This window comes from Somniosus microcephalus, chromosome 9 (genome assembly GCF_052327205.1).
Source record: "Somniosus microcephalus isolate GS21.2 chromosome 9, FLI_Smic_1.0, whole genome shotgun sequence".
Taxonomy (NCBI): Eukaryota; Metazoa; Chordata; class Chondrichthyes; order Squaliformes; family Somniosidae; genus Somniosus; species Somniosus microcephalus.
In genome coordinates, this window is record NC_140995.1 from 39,928,006 (window position 1) to 39,948,381 (window position 20,376).

Consider the following 20,376-nt stretch of genomic DNA (forward strand, 5'->3'; position numbering starts at 1 on the left):
TTTTTATTAAATTCTCTCCCCCATGTTATGAACTGATTTCAAGGACACCGAAACGAAAGAAGAAGTAAAATGCTATATCTGTAATGTCTTCTTTATCTGCCGCTGTAATAGAAATCTGGGAGTGATTACCGAGCAGTAATGTCATCAGGAGCTTTAGATGACATCACAAGCAGCAAGTGTGAAGCTCGAGTGGTTTTACAATTGTCACCCGAAACCTAAGAAGAGATTACAGCTTTTGAAATCACTTCAGGGTATAAATAATGCATGGCGTGAAGTTCATGTGGGTCATTTATTTAGTATGTCAGTCGTTTTTTCTTGCTGCTGGATGCTGAGTGGGTCATTAATACATGATGGCGGCTGCACTGAAAAATTAGCAATTGTGGAATAAGTATTGTAGGCTTATTGGGTGGTGATCGGCAGTTGATCAATGGAAAATTGAATGCTTTGTCTACATTCTTGGTTGTTTTGTCCAAACGCTAAATCAATGAAAATGGGCACAATTTCAGCTTTAACTGCACATTTCTGAAGATATAGGAACTGATTTTTGGAAAATGTACTCTTGTCACAGAAGCCCCGAGTTTAAGTCGGTGGAGTCGAGGCAGGCTGCAAACTGTCCTGACCTCCAGCAGCATGAAATCTGGGAGATTTTGGGGGAGAAATAGGTCTAGTGCAGGAAACCGGTGCAAAGTGGTCGGCATGCCTGAAGATGTTGGCTCAAGGCTCACCGAAAATTGGGCCTCAGGCCTCATCTTTATAAACGCGGCGCGTTGCGGATGCTTATTGGGCCTACCAATGCAGCTCTCTGGCTGGGGCCTTTGCAAAATCGGCTGGTTTGGTTGGCGAGCCTGTCCACAGGTAGTTCCTCAACAGGGTACTGTTGGAGAGCTTAGAGGGGAACTGATCCGTTTAGCTCCACATCGAGGTTAGTAAGAAAAAAATGACTTACCTATCAGTTGGTAGCACTCTCCAGAGAGCTGAGCACAAAAATCTAGGCTGACTCTCCAGTGTAGTACTTCTTCTTCTTAGGCAGTCCCTCGGAACCGAGGATGACTTGCTTCCACATTAAAAATGAGTTCTCAGGTGACTGGTGAGTCTAATGCGGGACCTACAGTCTCTGTCACAGGTGGGGCAGACAGTGGTTGAAGGGGCGGGTGGTGGGGTGCTTGGGTTGACGTGCGCTCCTTGCGCTGCCTGCGCTTGGCTTCCGCTTGCTCCCGACAAAGAGACTTGAGGTGTTCGGCGCCTTCCTGGATGCTTCTCCTCCACTTTGTGCGGTCTTAGGCCAGGGATTCCCAGGTTTCGGTGGGGATGTTACACTTTTTCAAGGAGGCTTTGAGGGTGTCCTTGAAGCGTTTCCTCTGCCCACCTGGGGCTCCCTTGCTGTGCCGGAGCTCCGAGTAGAGCACTTGTTTTGGGAGTCTTGTATTGGGCATGCGGACAATGTGACCCGTCCATCAGATCTGATCGAGCGTGGTCAAAGCTTCAATGCTGGGGATGTTGGCCTGAGCAAGAACACTACTCGAGCTTCGAACAATCCTTGTCCTGAGTCCCAATGGGCGACAAGCTGAGCCTCCTTGGAGACTTTAACACCAGAGTTGGAAAGGACACTGACCCCTGGGGAGGTGTGATCGGCAGAGAGGGGTAGGGAAAGCCAACTCCAACGGTACCCTCCTCCTGTCGAAATGATTAGAACATGGCCTTGTCATAACCAACATCTTGTTCTGTCAGAGAGACAAGTACAAGGCTTTGATGCGCCATCAATTACTCAAAAGGCCTGCTCTTTGTGGCAATGGGCTTACAGTCGGGGGTGAGGTTAGCAAACAGTGGGGGGGGGTGGGACTCTGAGTGTGGAGAGGTTGCATCTGGTGCGCGGTGGGCAATTTGGAGGCTGCTGGCTGCGGACTGTGAGTGGGGGGAGGGGGCCACCGTACGCCATCGTAACGCTTTTGAGGTGGCACTGGAAATCCAACCCCAGTAGGACGGCAGCGCAGAGGTCGGGCAGGACCAGGAGTTTAAAATTATTGAATACAGTCCCGTCTACTACTAGTGTCACCACGCAGTAGCCGCCAATGTCCGCTGACTGGGACTCGGAGGCCATAGAAATCCGCTGGTGCGCAGGCAGGACTGGGAGAGAGCAACGCCGCACCGTGTCGGGGTGGATGAAGCTCTCTGTGCTCCCGGAGTCAAAAAGGCAGTTTATTGCATAGCCGTTTACCTTAACGTCCATTTTGGACCGAGCTAGTTGGTGCGGTCTCGTTTGGTCCAGCGTAACAGAGGCCAGCGTAGGGGTCAGTGTGTCGCTGCGGGTATCAGATGGGGGGGGGGTTGGCGGTCTGCTGCGTCCCGGCTGGTGTCCAAGATGGCGACGTCCATGATTCCCATGTGGCTGGAGTCGTCCAAGATGGCTGCTGCTGCGGTGGTTCGCACATGGCTGGGGAGGCCCAAGATGGCGGCCCGCACGTGGCGCTGTTGGGGGCCCAAGATGGCGGCTCGCCCGGCCCACACGCGGCGCTGCTGGCGTTCGGGGTGGCTTTGGCCTTGCAGACGCTGGCATAGTGTCCCTTTTTCCCGCAGCCTGAGCAGGTCGCATTCTTCGCCAGGCAGCGCGCTCTGGGGTGTTTGGCCTGGCCACAGAAGTAGCATTTCTGGCCTTGGGATACTGCTGTCTGGCTTTGGGACACTGCTGCGGTAGTTGGGCCGTTGTTGGGCTGTGGCTGGGGTGGCACGGTGCTATGGGGCTGTCCTACCGTGTCCCAGGTTGTCGTTCCCCGCGGCGTCCACGGTGCAGAGGAGTAGGCATCCATGCCCCGGTAGGCTGCGTCCAGCGTTAGTGCGATTTCGGAGGCTTTGTTGAGGTTGAGGTTGAGGTCGCTCTGCTCCAGCAGACGCTGTCGGGTGTAGTTGGACCTGTGGCCCGCTACGAAGGCATCCCGGATCAGTTCCTCCGTGTACTTAGCGGGCGTTACCGCCTTACACCCACAGACCCGGCCAAGCACGGACAGTGCTTGGAGGTATTCCTCAGTCGATTCCCCAGGTTGTTGCTTGCGACTCCCCAGGAGGTGCCTGGCGTACACTTCGTTCACGGGGCGCGCGTACTGGGTCTTGAGGAGCTGGAGGGCGTCTGTGTACGAGGTCGCGTCCTGGATGACTGAGTACACTCGGTGGTTCACCTTGGAGACCAGGACAGACAGTTTGTCCGCATCCGTTGTGACCGCAGTGGAGGCAGTCAGGAATGTCTCGAAGCACATGAGCCAGTGAGCAAACTTGGTGGAAGCGTCCGCTTCCCGACTGTCCAGGTCCAGGCATGCTGGTGTGAGGATCTTCTCCATTATAAAAATTTAGTTAATAAAATTGATGCGCCATCAATTACTCAAAAGACTGAGGTTGAGCGAGTAACAATCAGGCTTTTATTAACTAAAGAATGAAGGTCTTGTCTCGAGTGGTCGACCCGTCCAGAATACTAAGGGACTGGGAGGTAGTCACTTATATACCTGGAGTAGTGGGAGGAGTCAGCCGAGGCATGTCCAGACCTGTACCTAGTGGAATACACATACCTCTACAGACAGGTATAACAGTGGTTTACCACAGGCTTCATGGCAGCACCCTTGCTGCAAGCACTGGCACCTGCTGGACTACGTCATCGTCCAAGCAAGGGACCGCAAGGACATCCGCATTACCCGCGCCATGACAGGAGCTGATGATTGCTGGACAGACCATCGCCTAATCTGCTCTGTCATCTCCATCAATGTAGCCCCAAAACAGCGGCGGCAACAGAAACAATGCCGCAGGAAAATTAACGCTGGAGCACTCAAAGACCCCGCTAAGAAAGCCCTATTCAGCCTGCGCCTCACAAACAACCTGACGACTCTCAGTGTAGTACTGAGGGAGTGCTGTACTGTCGGAGGTGCCTTCTTTCGGATGAGACCTTAGAATCATAGAATGGTTACAGCACAGAAGGAGGCCATTCGGCCTATCGAGCCCATGCTGGCTCTCTGCAAGAGCACTTCAGCTAGTCCCACTCCCCCGCCCTTTCCCCGTACCTCTGCAAATTTTTGCATTACACCAAGGCCCCGTCTGCCCCCCCAGATGGATGTAAAAGATCCCATGGCACTATATCGAAGACAAGCAGGGGAGTTCTCCTGGTATCCTGGCCATTATGTATCCCTCAACCAACATCACTAAAACAGATTATCTGGTCATTATCGCATTGCTGTTTGTGGGAGCTTGCTGTGCGCAAATTAGCTGCTGAATTTCCTACATTACAACAGTGACTACACTTCAAAAGTACTTCATCGGCTGTAAAGAGCTTTAGGGCATCCTGAGGTCGTGAAAGGCGCTACATAAATGCACGCCTTTCTTTCTCTTTCTTCCTCTAGTGGTACCGTTAAGGACCGCTAATTAGGCTCCCAGTTTCTGCCGAATTCGGCAGTGGGGTCCCAAAAGCACGTCAGCCCCCTGATTAACATATTCCAGATGCCCAACACCTGTTTCAGGCTGGCGCACTTCCGGTGGAGATCAGGCACAGGTTACCCCTGCCCGAAATTCAACCCCATAAAACTCATTTAGCGCCCAGAAATTGGACGCGACGCAGGTCAATTTCTGCCCCTCTAGCTCCTGGGCCTCGTCTGCGTCCCCTTAGTCAGTGTCCTGCCCGAAACCTGGAACCCAATGTTAGGTGGCAGGCAATGTTCCCTCTTATTATTTTTGGGTGCGCGGCCCATTCACAAAACTTACCATTGAAAAAGCCGGTCCTAAACTGTGCGGGACTGGCAGAGAGCTGCGTGGCTGCGCACCTTATAGGGAACGTTGGTGGCAGGAACCAATGGAATAGACCACGAAACTTGGGGAGGGGGTTTCCAGAGGGTGTCACAATTGGGAAGTGGGTGGGGTGGTGGGAGGGAACCTAGGGCAGGGGAGAGTCATAAACTTTTCCTGTGGGGTCTGGATGAGCACACCTGCTCCTCCTAACTCCACAAGAAAACCCTTTTTGGGTCTCTTCTGGCCCCGACTTCTTCCCACTAGGTTAGCCCGGCAGGAAAGCCACAGCAGATTGCCCCCACACAGGTCTCCGCTTAAAATAGTCATCGGGCCACAATGACATCATCAGAGCCCGATCTGCATATTTAAAGAAGGACCCCGGCCGGTTTCGGGTGGCTGTCTGCTTCTCCTATTTCAGAAAAGCAGGTTAAAATTGTAGCTTACGTGATCGGTGCAGGATGTTAGTGGGCGAGTTTAACCACTGGCCTGTCTAGTTCCCTTGGGCGGGAAGGGTTAAAATTGCTCCAAGGATCTCGTCTGCCATGAGTGTGTATCAGGAAATTGCAGTCACACTCATTAAAATTAAAAATTAAGGGACAAAAATTCATAGGGAGTGCGCTTGCAATCTCCTGATATGTGCTTCATAACCTTGAGCTCATACAAAGCTCCGTATTCTAACTCGCACCATGTTCACCCATCACCTCTGTGCTCGCTGACCTATATTGGCTCCACTAATGCCTCGATTTCAAAATTCTCATCCTTTTGTTCAAATCCCTCCATGGTCTCGCTCCTTCCTATCTCTGTAACCTCCTCCAGCCCTACAACCCTCCGAGATTTCTGCGCTCCTTTAATTCTGGTCTCTCGCGCATCCCGATTTTCATTGCCCCACCATTGGCGGCCGTGCCTTCAACTGCCTAGGCCCTAAGCTCTGGAATTCCCTCTATAAACCTCTCCGTCTCTCTCTCTCCTCCTTTAAGACAATCATTAGGAACCTACCTCTTTGACTAAGCTTTTGGTCCTAACATCTCCTTCTTTGGCTCGGTATCAAATTTGATCTGATAACGCTCCTGTGAAGTGCCTTGGAAAGTTTTACTATGTTAAATGTGCTATATAAATACAAATTGTTGTTCTGGTGGGTCAAACTTTGCCCGTGGACCATGCATTTGGAAAATTGGCCCCCATTACAACACTGCTTAAATTAAGAGTGTTACAGGAGGCAAGTGTGACACTTACAGGAATTGTATGCCATGTGCAAGACTTTTAATGTCTGATAGATATTTTTCTTGAGTTCAATTTGTTAACAAAATTCTAAGGACCCTAAATTGCTGGCGAGAGGCTTAAACTATCCTTCCTTGCAGCATAAATAAATCTCTTCATGCCTGTTGTGCTAATATAAACTGGAGTGGACACAATGACACCAATTGTTTTCCTTGGGGTCAAACCATAAAGGCCAAGAAAAAGGGGCGGCAGAAACCCCAGGATGCCAGGTCTTTGCCGCTTTTATGTAGCTCTAGGGTTCCCACCGATGGGAAGAGACCCACACCTGCAATAGGCACCATGTCCAACATTCTCATTTAAGTGAGCAGGGCAGTGATGTTTCAGGCCTTTCTGCCTCATATCTCTGTGGTTTGACCATCTGCAAAGCCCATTTTCAGGGGAACTGGGCCTTCCACCTGACCCTCCTCAGAGCAGAGGTTCCTGTGGGGCCAGACAGCAAGGCAGGGCAAGGGAGACCATAGAAGCTTAGGGCAACCTTTCTTTCCAGTCTCCTCAGAGATCTTTAGGTGTCTGCCTTGGCTCAGTGGGTAAGCACTTTCACTTCTGAGTCAGAAAGTGATGGGTTCAAGTCCCACTCCAGAGACTTAAGCCCATAATCCAGGCTGACACTCCAGTGCAGTACTCAGGGAATGCTGCATTGACGGAGGTGCCGTCTTTCGAATGAAACGTTAAACTGATGCCCCATCTGTCCTCTTAGGTGGATGTAAAAGATCCCATGAAGATTTTGAAGAGCTGGGGTGTTCTCCCCAGTGCCCTGGCCAATATTTATCTCTCAACCAACATCACTTAAAAAAACCCAGATGATCTGGTCATTATCACATTGCTGTTTATGGGAGCTTGCTGTGTGCAAATTGGCTGATGTGTTTCCTACATTACAACAGTGATTACACTTCCAAAAGTTCTTTATTGGCCGTACAGCACTGAGATGTCTCGAGGTCGTGAAAGGCGCTATAGGAATGCAAGGCTTTCTTTTGTTCTATAAGTACTGAAAATCTACCATGCATCATTGCTACTGTACACTTATCAATTTACAGTTTAATAAATCCATTTAGCAGTTTAATGAGATGGTTATTCAGCCACCTTCCCGAAGTTGAGAAAGGTCACACGAGGACAAAGCATATAATCAGTAAACAACAATACAGTAATGAGGATTTTGTGTTCAGTCCCTGGGCACGCTGCAGGTATATATGGGCCAGGTAGTGAGGGCGATAGCGAATGAGGGTTCACCTTTGGAAATGGTCTGAGCTACTGAACTCAAGAAAATTATCTGGCATAAAACCCAAAAATCATAACGGAGAGATCCACTAGTAACAAACAAGGGGAAGCGCTAGATTGGCTCAAACAAGAATCATAGAATGATACAGCACAGAAGGAGGCCATTCGGTCTAATGTGCCTGTGTCTTTGAAAGAGTTATCCGATTAGTCCCACTCCCCCTGTTCTTTCCCCATAGCCCTACCAATGTTTCCCTGCCAATGTTTCCCCTTCAAGTATTAATCCAATTCCCTTTTGAAAGTTACGTTTGGATAGTAAGAAACAAAAAAATATATACCTGGTTGTAAACTAGAGCGGGGAAGAAAAGAAACAGTGTCTGAGAACAGTGGTGGGCAAAAGAAACATTGTGGTTAGCTTCTGCTAAACAAACATGAGTTTTTTCCACCAAGTGTTAAAAACTGAACTTCAATTTCCAACGAGATTGGTCAAGGCTATGATCCGGGGGAAGAATTTAACAAGAAAAGAATCTAGCTCCAGTGGCCAGGCATTGAGTGGAATCCATGATAACCCGGTGTTATTAGCTCTGGCCGGAAGTTTCCACACTGTGCTCACCAGCCTGTGATTTTTCACCAGTTGAGTGCAGAAGCAGAAAATCCTGATCGTCATCCTCACTGGTAAGTTACGGAAGGGCAAAAGGACTCAGTAGACTGGATTTTCTACTGTCAGTCCTACCGGTTTACCAGTAGATATGTGGCAGGTGGGGTGGGGGCTGAAAAATTCGACAGGGACCCATTTATCCGGGTTCCCGCTCCATTGTCTAGCGGAATTAAAGCTGACGGAACAGGTAATACACCCCCTCCCCCTGCCACCAACTCCCATTATCACTTGCAATAAATTTGAGGTCATTCAAAAGTCAGCTGCCCGTGTCCTAACTCGCACCAAGCCCCGCTCACCCATCTCCCCTGTGCTCGCTGACCTACATTGGCTCCCGGTTAAGCAACGTCTCGATTTTGAAATTCTCATCCTTGTTTTCCCTCCATGGCCTCACCCCTCCCTATCTCTGTAATCTTCTCCAACCGTATAACCCCTAGACATCTGCGCTCCAACTATTCTGGACTTCTGAACATCGCCGATTTTAATTGTTCCACCATTGATGGCTGTGCCTTCAGCTGCCTAGGTCCCAAGCTCTGGAATTCCCTCACTAAATTTCTCCGCCTCACGACTTCTCTTTCCTCCTTTAAGACTCTCGTTAAAACCTACCTCTTTGACCAAGCTTTTGCTCATCTGCCCTAACACCTACTTATATGGCTCGGAGTAAAATTGTTTTTTTTTTGCTAACACTCTTGTGAAGCGCCTTGGGACGTTTTATTACATTATGGGCACTATATAAATATACGTTGTTGTTGTTGTCAATCAGGGACCAACCAATGCACTGTCAGAATTTACTGGTGCAGGAAGAGCCCTTTGATCAGCTGCAGCTGGGTGAATCTTGTGGCAGTTGCAAAATTCCAATCCTTCCTCCTCCTCCCCTCCCATGGCAGGCTCCCTGGCAAAGAACATAAGAACCAGGAGCAGGAGTAGGCTATAAGGCCCATCGAGCCTGCTCTGCCATTCAATAAGATCATGACTAATCTTCTACCTCAACTCCACTTTCCTGCTCTAGCCCCATATCCCTTGAAATCTAGCGATCTCAGCCTTGAATATATTCAATGACTGAGCATCCACAGATCCTCTGGGGTAGAGAATTCCAAAGATTCACAACCCTCTGGGTAAAGAAATGATTGCTCATCTCAGTCCTAAATGGCCGACCCCTTATCCTGAGACTGTGACCCCTAGTTCTAGACTCTACAGCCAGGGGAAACAGCCTCTCAGCATCTACTCTGTCAAGACCTCTAAGAATTTTATACATTTCAATGAGATCACCTCTCATTCTTCTAAACTCCAGAGAATAATGGCCCATTCTACTCAATCTCTCCTGATAGGACAACCCTCTCATCACAGGAATCAATCTCGTGAACCTCGTTGCACCCCCTCTAAGGCAAGTATATCCTTCCTCAGATAAGGAGACCAAAACTGTGCACAGTACTCCAGGTATGGTCTGACCAAAGGCGGTAATAGTGTGTACACCCAGCCGAAGTGTACTTACTAGGCTGACCACTTGAAAATCCGTTGGGGTTAGTTCCAATTTTGGAAGTCCCACTCTGCCAGAATCAAGTGGCATTGCACCAGAGACTAAAATCTTGGTCAGTATGTGCCAAGAGTCCCGCTGTATGATACAATCACAGGCCAATTAGTGGCCTTGGCCAGTTGAGAGTGCTCCGAGTTGGAAGATGGTGGGTTCAAGCCCTTCTCGGGGACTTGAGCTCATAATCTAAACTGACATTTCAATGCCATCCAGAGGGCTACATTGCTGGAAGTGCTATCCTTTAGTGGAGATGTTAAACCAAAGCTATTGCCTGTCGGTTTCAATGCTTTAGCTGATGCTAAAGATATCACTGCACAATCTGAAAATGTGCAGAGAGATCTATTTTTGCACCGCTCAACTAACACTATTCAAAACAGATAATTGGCCATTCATATCTTTGCTGTTTGTGGGACCTTGCTGTGAATAAAATGAATGTTGCTTTTACCCACAGACCAGCAGTAATTGCATGATGAAATTCATGGAAATGTGAAGTACTTTGGGATATTTCTGAGAGAGAGGAAAGAACTTGTAATTCCACTGCGCCTTTCACGACTTCAGGACACCCCAAGGTGCTTCACAGTCAATGAAGCACTTTTGAAGTGGAGTCACTGTTGGAACGTGGAGAAACATGATAGCTACTTTGCCCAATGCAAGATCCCAGAAATAGCAATGAAATAAATGACCAGATAATCTGTTTGAGTGAGGTTGGCCAGGACACGAGGGGGTAGAGCTTGACTTTGTGCGATAGTGTAAAGCGGGTGATAGCGAGTCGGCAGCCCGGTTCATATCCCTCCCCATTTTTATTTCCATTGGTGCCATGGTAACTAGAGGCTGGATATTCTGCGGCGAGTGGCTCACTTCCTGACTTTCCAAAGCATTTCCACCATCTGCAATTCAGAAATCAGGATTTGATGGATCCACTTGCCTAGGTGGGTGCAGCTGCAACAACACTAAAGAAGCTCAACACCATCCAGGGCAAAGTAGCCCGTTTGATTGGCTGAGGCATGTTTTCGGGGCCGAGTTAAGAGGAGCAGTTTTGTACAGCTGACTGTCCTATATCTGAGTTGAGAGCAGTTGACACCAATACCGACTCCCTAAATTGGCAATTTCCTCCGTTTCCATTCTCCGACTCCATTCCCTGCACACCATCCAGGACAAAGCAGCCCGCTTGATCGGCACCCCATCCACCACCTTAAACATTCACTCCCTCCACCACCGACGTACCGTGGCTGCAGTGTGTACCATCTACAAGATGCACTGCAGCAACTCACCAAGGCTTCCTCGACAGCACCTCCCAAACCCACGACCTCTTCCACCTAGAAGGACAAGGGCAGCAGGTGCATGGGAACACCACCGCCTCCAAGTTCCTCTCCAAGTCACACATCATCCTGACTTGGACATATATCTTCATTGTCGCTGGGTCAAAATCCTGGAACTCCCTCCCTAACAGTACTATGGGAGTACCTTCACCACACGGACTAATAGATTTTTGTTAGGCAAGAGTATTAAGGGTTACGAAACCAAGGCGGATAGATAAAAAATAGATCAGCCATGATCTAAATGAATGACGGAACAGGCTCGAGGGGCTGAATGGCCTACTCCTGGCATTGTGTCCCTATGACAGCAGCGGTTGAAGAAGTCACCCCACCACCTTCGAAGGCAACAGGGGATGGGCAATAAATGCTGACCTTGCCAGCAATGCCCATATCCTGAGAATGAAAAATACCGATTAAACAGTTTTCTTTTTCTCCAATTCTCTGAGTTTGCAATATTTACAGAAGTCAGATCACAGGGTTTCCTTCAGCTGCTTTGCTGCTGCTGTTGTCACTGAAGCATGATATAAATGACTGCCAGTGGAATCTAATTATCAGCTGTATTGAAACATTTTTCTGTCTCTTTTGGCAGGTTGATTTGAAATGTAAATTCTATCATTGCAACGTGTACTTTAACAATGGAAAACCTCATTACCTTGCTTTTCACTTCATCAAATATCAACCTTGTCTGCACATTAAGATTGTTCCTTGAAGGTCTTCTACTTTAAATTCTACCATTACCTTCCTAGTAATTACAACATAATTGCTTCCCACTGCCGCCCCCCTCCCCCGCCGCCCCATTCGCAGTTCCCGGCTCGGTAGGCAATGAGCAAGTTGAAATGACCAGACTCACCAGTTCTCCCATAGTTACAATCTCTATCGCCCTTGCCCAAGGGCCCACTTGCTTGTTTTGGCTGAGTCCTTAATTCTGCCCATTTCTCTTGTTTTATAACACTGGATAAGGAGAATGGAAGTGGGGCAAGGGTCCGGTTTGGAGATTCATAGGGCCGGGGTTTGCGCCAGGGCAATGCACAATTTCTCTGTGCAAAGCAGAGGAGCGAGTGGGAAGAGACCTTCCATACTGGATCTCCACTCCTTTTACGTTGCCCGGGGATTTCCTAGGGCCCACTCCCTTTGCCGAGAAGGAGGAAGTGCTGTTACACTTTGGCCCCCTCGCACGCTCATCTCCCATCCTCCTCCCCCGCACCCAGACACCATCTGCTGGCTGGATCAGTGTGGGACCCCAGCTGATTCCCCTGTCTTCTCGACACGTGGTGGGATTTAAAGGAGGCCCGAATCCAAATACAGCTCAGGTCTCCTGATGCCAGCTATTGGCGGGCACCACTGCTCCTCCACAACCCTCTGGGGTAGAGAATTCCAAAGATTCACCACCCTCTGAGTGAAGACATTTCTCCTCATCTCAGTCATAAATGGCCGACCCCTTATTCTGAGACTGTGACCCATGGTTCTAGATTCCCCAGCCAGGGGAAACATCCTCCCTGCATCTACCCTGTCAAGCCCTGTAAGAATTTTGTATGTTTCAATGAGATCACCTCTCATTCTTCTAAACTCTAGAGAATATAGGCCTAGTCTCCTCAATCTGTCCTCATAGGACAATCCCCCCATCCCAGGTATCAGTCTGGTGAACCTTTGTTGCACTCCCTCTATGGCAAGTATATCCTTCCTTAGGTAAGGAGACCAAAACTCTACACAATACTCCAGGTGTGGTGTCACCAGGGCCCTATATAATTGCAGTAAGACGTCTTTACTCTTATACTCAAATCCTCCAAATAAAGGCCAACATAACATTTGCTATCCTAATTGCTTGCTGTACCTGCATGTTAACTTTCAGTGATTCGTGTACAAGGACACCCAGGTCCCTCTGAACACCAACATTTCCCAATCTCTCACCATTTAAAAAATACTCTGCTTTTCTATTTTTCCTACTAAAGTGGATAACGTCATATTTCTCCACATTATACTCCATTTGCCATGTTCTTGCCCACTCACTTAGCTTGTCTATATCCCCTTGAAGCCTCTTTGCATCCTTCTCATCTCTTCCCTGACTGTCCTCCATTGCTCCATTACTACTTTACCCTGCAATCGCCTTTTCCAATCTACCTGTGCTAGGTCCCTTTTTAAATTACTGAAATTAGCTCTTCCCCAGTTGAGCATTTTTACCGTCAATATTTTCTGGTCTCTTTCCATAAGTACTTTAAACAGAATTATGTTGTTGTCACAGTTAGCTAGATGATCTCCTACTGTAACACACTCCACTTGCCCTACTTCATTTCCCAGAACCAGATCCAACACTGCTTCCTTCCTTGTTGGACTGGAGACATATTGATCGAAAATGTTCTCCTGTACACATCAGAAATTCCTCTCCTTCCCTCCCCTTAGCACTATGTTTTTTCTCAGTCTATATTAGGATAATTAAAGTCTCCTAATATTACTTCTCTATTTTTGTTACACGCCATTGAAATTTGCCAACAAACTTGCTCATCTGTCTCCTCACTGTTTGGAGCGCTATAAAATACTCCCAGCAATGTAATAGCTCCCTCTCTGTTCCTCAACTCAAGCCAAATAGTATTTAGTATATTCTTTCTATTTAGAATGGTAACACCATTCTTAATCAATACTGCCACGTCCCCATCTCTTTTTCCTGATCTATCATTCCTGAATACTTGGTAACCAGGAATATTAAGAATCCATTCCATGCGTGTTGAGAATCCTGGGTTTGCGTGCATGGTTTGGGTGCGTGCGTGGTTTGGGTTTGCGTGCGTGGTTTGGGTGCGTGCGTGGTTTGTGTACGTGCGTGGTTTGGGTGCGTGCGTGGTTTTGGTGCGTGCGTGGTTTGTGTGCATGCGTGGTTTGGGTGCGTGCGTGGTTTGGGTACGTGCGTGGTTTGGGTGCGTGTGTGGTTTGTGTGCGTGGTTTGGGTGCGTGCGTGGTTTGGGTGCGTGTGTGGTTTGTGTGCGTGGTTTGTGTGCGTGTGTGGTTTGTGTGCGTGCATGTGTGGTTTGTGTGCGTGGTTTGTGTGCATGTGTGGTTTGTGTGCGTGTGTGGTTTGGGCGCGTGGTTTGTGTGCGTGTGTGGTTTGTGTGCGTGTGTGGTTTGGGTGCATGCGTGGTTTGGGTGCGTGTGTGGTTTGTGTGCGTGGTTTGTGTGCGTGTGTGGTTTGGGTGCGTGCGTGTGTGGTTTGTGTGCGTGGTTTGTGTGCGTGTGTGGTTTGTGTGCGTGTGTGGTTTGGGTGCGTGCGTGGTTTGGGTGCGTGTGTGGTTTGGGTGCGTGCGTGGTTTGTGTACGTGCGTGGTTTGGGTGCGTGCGTGGTTTGTGTGCGTGTGTGGTTTGTGTGCATGGTTTGTGTGCGTGCGTGGTTTGTGTGCGTGTGTGGTTTGTGTGCATGGTTTGTGTGCGTGTGTGGTTTGTGTGCGTGGTTTGTGTGCGTGTGTGGTTTGGGTGCGTGCGTGGTTTGGGTGCATGCGTGGTTTGGGTGCGTGCGTGGTTTGTGTGCGTGGTTTGTGTGCGTGTGTGGTTTGTGTGCGTGGTTTGTGTGCGTGTGTGGTTTGTGTGCGTGTGTGGTTTGGGTGCGTGCGTGGTTTGTGTACGTGCGTGGTTTGGGTGCGTGCGTGGTTTGGGTGCGTGCGTGGTTTGTGTACGTGCGTGGTTTGGGTGCGTGCGTGGTTTGGGTGCGTGCGTGGTTTGGGTGCGTGCGTGGTTTGGGTGCGTGCGTGGTTTGTGTGCGTGTGTGGTTTGTGTGCGTGGTTTGTGTGCGTGCATGGTTTGTGTGCGTGTGTGGTTTGTGTGCGTGGTTTGTGTGCGTGTGTGGTTTGTGTGCGTGGTTTGTGTGCGTGTGTGGTTTGTGTGCGTGTGTGGTTTGGGTGCGTGCGTGGTTTGGGTGCGTGCGTGGTTTGGGTGCGTGTGTGGTTTGGGTGCGTGCGTGGTTTGGGTGCGTGCGTGGTTTGTGTACGTGCGTGGTTTGGGTGCGTGCGTGGTTTGGGTGCGTGCGTGGTTTGGGTGCGTGCGTGGTTTGGGTGCGTGCGTGGTTTGGGTGCGTGCGTGGTTTGGGTGCGTGCGTGGTTTGTGTCCGTGCGTGGTTTGGGTGCGTGCGTGGTTTCGGTGCGTGTGCGCTATGTGGTTTTATTGACAGGGTTACTGGTGAATCATTGAATGGAGAAGAAGTCAGAGGGACAGAACTGTCACTTTCTGTGACCAAGAATTAACAAAGAGAAGAGAAACAAAGATAACACATTTGAAGTTAGTTTAGTCGGAAAGGTCGGCTGAGGGAAAGACAAGAAAGATCTATTCAGTTGATTGTAAGACTAGTGCCATTCAAGCCGGTATAAAAGATGGTCAGTTTCAACCAAAAGCCTAATATTAGTCACCCCGCTAACTCAGGTCAAGGCAATGTGGTTCATTATTTTTCTTATTCGTGAGGAATAGTTTGAAGCTAAGTGAATTAAATGGAATTTGATTATAACTCTATGCTCAATTGCTGTCTGTAAAATAAAGCAACCTCTTCTCATACCAAAAGATTGCAGATACGCATGCGACATATAAAAAAACACAATATCCAGTTCAGATCATAAGGAGATATTACTATTAGACCCCAGATTATGGTATTGCATGATTAGATACTGGGAAGTACGGATGCACTCCTGAACATAAGTGCTAGGGACCACTTACTGAAGTGTATCGTGCCACTTAAAACCGACAGAATATCTAAGACACACCCAAGAGCTGTAACAGGTCTACTGTAGAAATAACTTTCTCCACTCTTTTCTTGTGTGTGCCATAGTGTGTTTCTATGCATGCCAGCTGACCTCTGGTACCTTGTCAAGGAAGCCATGACATCACGCAAGTTTAGACAGTGAATGGTAACTTTCGATTCAAGGCCATCCCAGCCGAGTGCGGTCCTAGCTTCACACATGTAAATGCTTTTTGTGTTCACTTGTGCAAATGTTCCTGGCCTTCACACGTATAAATGTGCCTGGTGTTCACACATGTACATGTTCCTGGCGTTCACACATGTACATGTTCCTGACGTTCACACATGTACATGTTCTTGGCATTCACACATGTACATGTTCCTGGTGTTCACACATGTACATGTTCCTGGTGTTCACACATGTACATGTTCCTGGCATTCACACATGTACATGTTCCTGGTGTTCACACATGTACATGTTCCTGGCATTCACACATGTACATGTTCCTGGCTTCACACGTATAAATGTTCCAACAGTGGTATTTGGAAACAATTAAGAACAGGTACCCAGGCTGACTTCTTAGTCCAGGGGCATTGAACCCAATAATAATGGCTTACTAAATCCCTGCTGAAATCAGCTAATTTGGGATAGACCAGGGATCAAACCTACCTTACCTGTAGGGCGGAGTTCCACAATGGGCAGCGAACTTACTTAACCACTGAACCATCTGGGTACTCTTGACACATTTGTTTTTAATACTGCATCATCCTACATCAGATCTTTGCTATCTCTGGGTACTTACATATTCGTCATAAGTATCTTCTTCTGGTGGAGGTGGAGGTCGATAGCCTGACGCCCCTGGTCCTCCCCTTCCGCGTGGTGCTGGAGTACTCCTAGTTGCATGGGGCAGAGGGGGTGCCCCGCGAGCGACTGGTGTCCCTCTGGGCACTGGAATTCCGCGTCCTGGAAGCAGAGCACTGGCACGTCCCCTAAAAGAACACAGAACAATGACACTTAAACAAAATTCATTCCCGGGATGTAGGCGTCGCTGGCGAGGTTGGCATTTATTGCCCATTTCTGGTTGCCCTGAGCAGGTGGTGGTGGGCCTTCTTCTTGAACCACTGGTACACACTCACACATATACACACACATATACACACTCACACATATACACACTCACACATATACACACTCACACATATACACAGTCATACATATACAGACTCACACATATACACAGTCATACACACTCACACATATACACTCATATACACACTCACACGTATACACACTCACACATATACACACACATATACACACTCACACATACACACACTCATAGACATACTCACACATATACACACTCACACATATACAGTCATACACACACACATATACACACTCATAGACACACTCACACAGACATACTCACACATATACACTCACACATACACACACTCATATACACACTCACACATATACACACTCACTCACACATATACATACTCACACATATACACACTCACACATATACACACTCACACACATACTCACACATATACACACTCACACATATACACACTCACACATATATACACACACACATACACACTCACACATATGCACACTCACACATATATACACTCACACACATACTCACACATATACACACTCACACACATACTCACACATATACACACTCACACATATACATACTCACACACATACACACTCACACATATATACACTCACACACATACACACTCACACATATGCACACTCACACACATACACACTCACACATATACACACATCACACATACACTTACACATATACACTCACATACACATACATCTATTTGAAGCATGCAGGAAAGCATTTATTGTTTCAGTGGCAGTGCAAAATTGGATGCCAGATGCCAAACAAATGGTCTGTGGCTATATGTAAAAAAAAACACACTTTCTCATCTCTTTATCTTGATAAACTTCTGAACTAATTTTTCTCTACCTATTGATAGATTATTCCAGTTTGACAGATTGGGAGGACCCAGGGATGTGAGTTTAAACTATGTAAGAGTCGGAATAGACTGGATGTTGTGCGGTTCTTCTGTTCCCAGAGAGTAGTGAGCCTCTGGAATGTGTTGGCAGCTGGTGTGGTGGGTGCTGACTCTCTGCACACCTTCAACAGGGAGCTGGACTGATTCCTGACTGGGGCAGAGATCACATTATACAGATGGTAAGGGGTTTAAGTGATAATACGCGCAGGTTCAATGTGATCTCCAGGACTGGTTTGGATCTCCTGAGGGGGTCAGAGAGGAATTTCCCAGATTTTTTTTTTCCTTATTGGTATTTTCCCCCTTTTTTTTGCCACTCCCAGAAGATTACATGGATGCGGGGGTGGGGGGGGGGTGGGGGGGTGGGCAGGGGGCGGTGGGGTGGGCAGGGGGCGGTGGGAAGGAAGTATCCAGTCATGATGCTCAGTCACCATGAGTGTGGGGCAGGCTTGCTGAACCAGCTGGTCTTTTCCTGCCCGTCAGTTTGGTATGTTCGTATGTTCTGGCTGTTAAGTTGCTTTAAAAACCGATCTCTGCTTGTGGCAAACAATTGGAATCTCACGCTACACCCTCAGGGAGCAAGCACCATGGAAAAGAGAGCTGCTACATCTCGGGCTTTAGCTTTTTACTGTGACCTTTACTGAGATGAAAGTGTGATTTAAGCTTGCTGCGGGCCCTAATGCTTTGTTTGCTCTAGCATTGGATTTGAGAAAAAAAAACACTCTTTTCAATCTGTGCAAAGAAAATCCATCTCGGCAACGTCAGGCTGAAACTAAATGGCAAACTGGCCACGTGAACAGCAGCAAGAGTTTGACACTGAGTCAATAACCTTCTGCCTTTGGGCTCCCGCTGGGGAACCTCTTCCATCGGGAGTCAGTATCGACAATCCGACCGCGCATGATTTAACGGCCATTAAAACGGTTCGATAATCAGGTGCAACAAGTGCTTAAATTTCCAATATTTGCTTCTGGTGACTGAGGCTGCCCACCAATCTTTATAGATGGCACTTGGGTCATTGTGATCTCCTGGGCTGGTTTCCATAGCCTGAGGAGGTCGGAGAGGAATTTTACAGAGTGTTTTTTCACCTTATTGGCCCTGGGTTTTTTTCCTCTCTGTTTCCTTTTGGCTCTCCCAGGAGGGTACATGGCTGCAGGGGGAGTGGGTGGGCAGGGGAGGAAGTATCTGGTCATGGTGCTCTGGCCATCATGAGTGTGGGGCAGGCTTGATGGACAAGATGGTCTTTTCCTGCCCGTCATTTTCGGAAGCACGTCATAAAGAAGAGCGAACTTGAATTACATAGCGCCTTTTGTGACCTCAGGGGTGGGAGGGAGGTGGGGGAGGAAGGAAGAAGCATCGAGTCATGGTGCTTCCGCCATCAGGAGTGTGGGGCAGGGTTGAGGGTCCAGCTGGTCTTTTGCTGCCGGTCAGTTTCCCGTGTAACTGCCCCTGGCGAGTTTACCTCGCCGTTGGTGTGAGGGGAGATCGGATTCCTCGTCCACGTGTTCCCCGCCCTCGACTGGAATCCTCGGAACCGTTTAGGTACGACAGCTCCCTCAACTGCTCCTGGCGGATTTCATCGTTGTAGTCCTGTGAAAAGGAAGAAGACTTTCATTGCCATCATTTGGCATTCACCTTGTTTCTTGTCAGTTTAGTTCTTTCAGCAGTTTTAGCAACAGATGTCATTTAGGTTCAGGTATCTCTCAGAGGATACAGCTGATTTTTTTTAAAAATGAGCCTTTCTCAACAGCATAATTTCCTTCTTGCGTTTCCAATTAAAAAATACCTTCGCAATAACATCAAACAATTAAGCTCTCATTGGTATGTTTAAAGATATCATCAAGGCTAATGCACTAACGATAAACTGTACCATATTGATAAACACATAACAGAATTACATAGAATTTACAGCACGGAAATAGGCCATTCGGCCCATCTGGTCTGTGCTGGTGTTTATTCTCCACACAAGCCTCCTCCCACCCTATTTCATCTCACTCTATCAGCATATCCCTCTATTCCTTTCTCCCTCATGTGTTTATCTAGTTTCCCCTTGAATGCATCAATGCTATTCACCTCAACCACTCCGTGTGGTAGCACGTTCCACATTCTATCCACTCTCTAGGTAAAGAAGATTCTTCTGAATTGTTTATTCAATTATTTAGTGACTATATATTGATGGCCCTAGTTTAGCACTCTCCCTGCATAAGAGATTAGCGTGTAAAGTTAAGGCACATGGGATTGGGGGCAAGGTATTGACTTGGATAGAGAACTGATTGGCAGACAGAAAGCAAAGAGTTGGAATAAACGGCTCTTTTTCTGAGTGGCAGGCAGTGACTAGTGGGGTACCGCAGGGATCGGTCCTTGGACCCCAGCTATTCACAATATATATTAATGATCTGGACGAGGGAACTAGATGTAATATCTCCAAGTTTGCAGACGACACAAAGCTGGGTGGGCATGTGTGCTGTGAGGTGGATGCCGAGAAACTCCAGTATGATTTGGACATGTTGGGTGATTGGGCAGAAGCATGGCAGATGCAATATAACGTGGATAAATGCGAGGTTATCCACTTTGGTGTCAAAAACAAGAAGGCAGATTATTATCTGAATGGCAATAGATTGGGAGAAGGGGAAGTGCAACGAGACCTGGGCGTCCTTGTGCACCAGTCGCTGAAGGTAAGCATGCAGGTGCAGCAGGCGGTTAAGAAGGCAAATGGTATGTTGGCCTTCGTAGCGAGAGGGTTTGAGTACAGGAACAAGGATGTCTTGCTGCAGTTGTACAGGGCCTTGGTGAGACCACATCTTAAGTATTGTGTGCAGTTTTGGTCGCCTTATCTGAGGAAGGATGTTCTTGCCATGGAGGGAGTGCA

The 20,376-nt window shown here is 48.1% G+C and overlaps 1 protein-coding gene across 1 annotated transcript in view; it reads right to left on the reverse strand.

Moving 5' to 3' along the window:
- The window catches only part of khdrbs2 (KH domain containing, RNA binding, signal transduction associated 2), a 653,481-nt gene that overhangs the window by 408,848 nt on the left and 224,257 nt on the right, over nucleotides 1–20,376 (reverse strand). The window contains exons 5-6 of the mRNA XM_085998163.1: nucleotides 18,970–19,097; nucleotides 16,259–16,445 (exon numbers count right to left, since the gene is read on the reverse strand). Of these exons, the coding sequence (XP_085854289.1) occupies nucleotides 16,259–16,445; nucleotides 18,970–19,097 (315 nt within the window). The remainder of the gene's footprint in view (nucleotides 1–16,258; nucleotides 16,446–18,969; nucleotides 19,098–20,376) is intronic.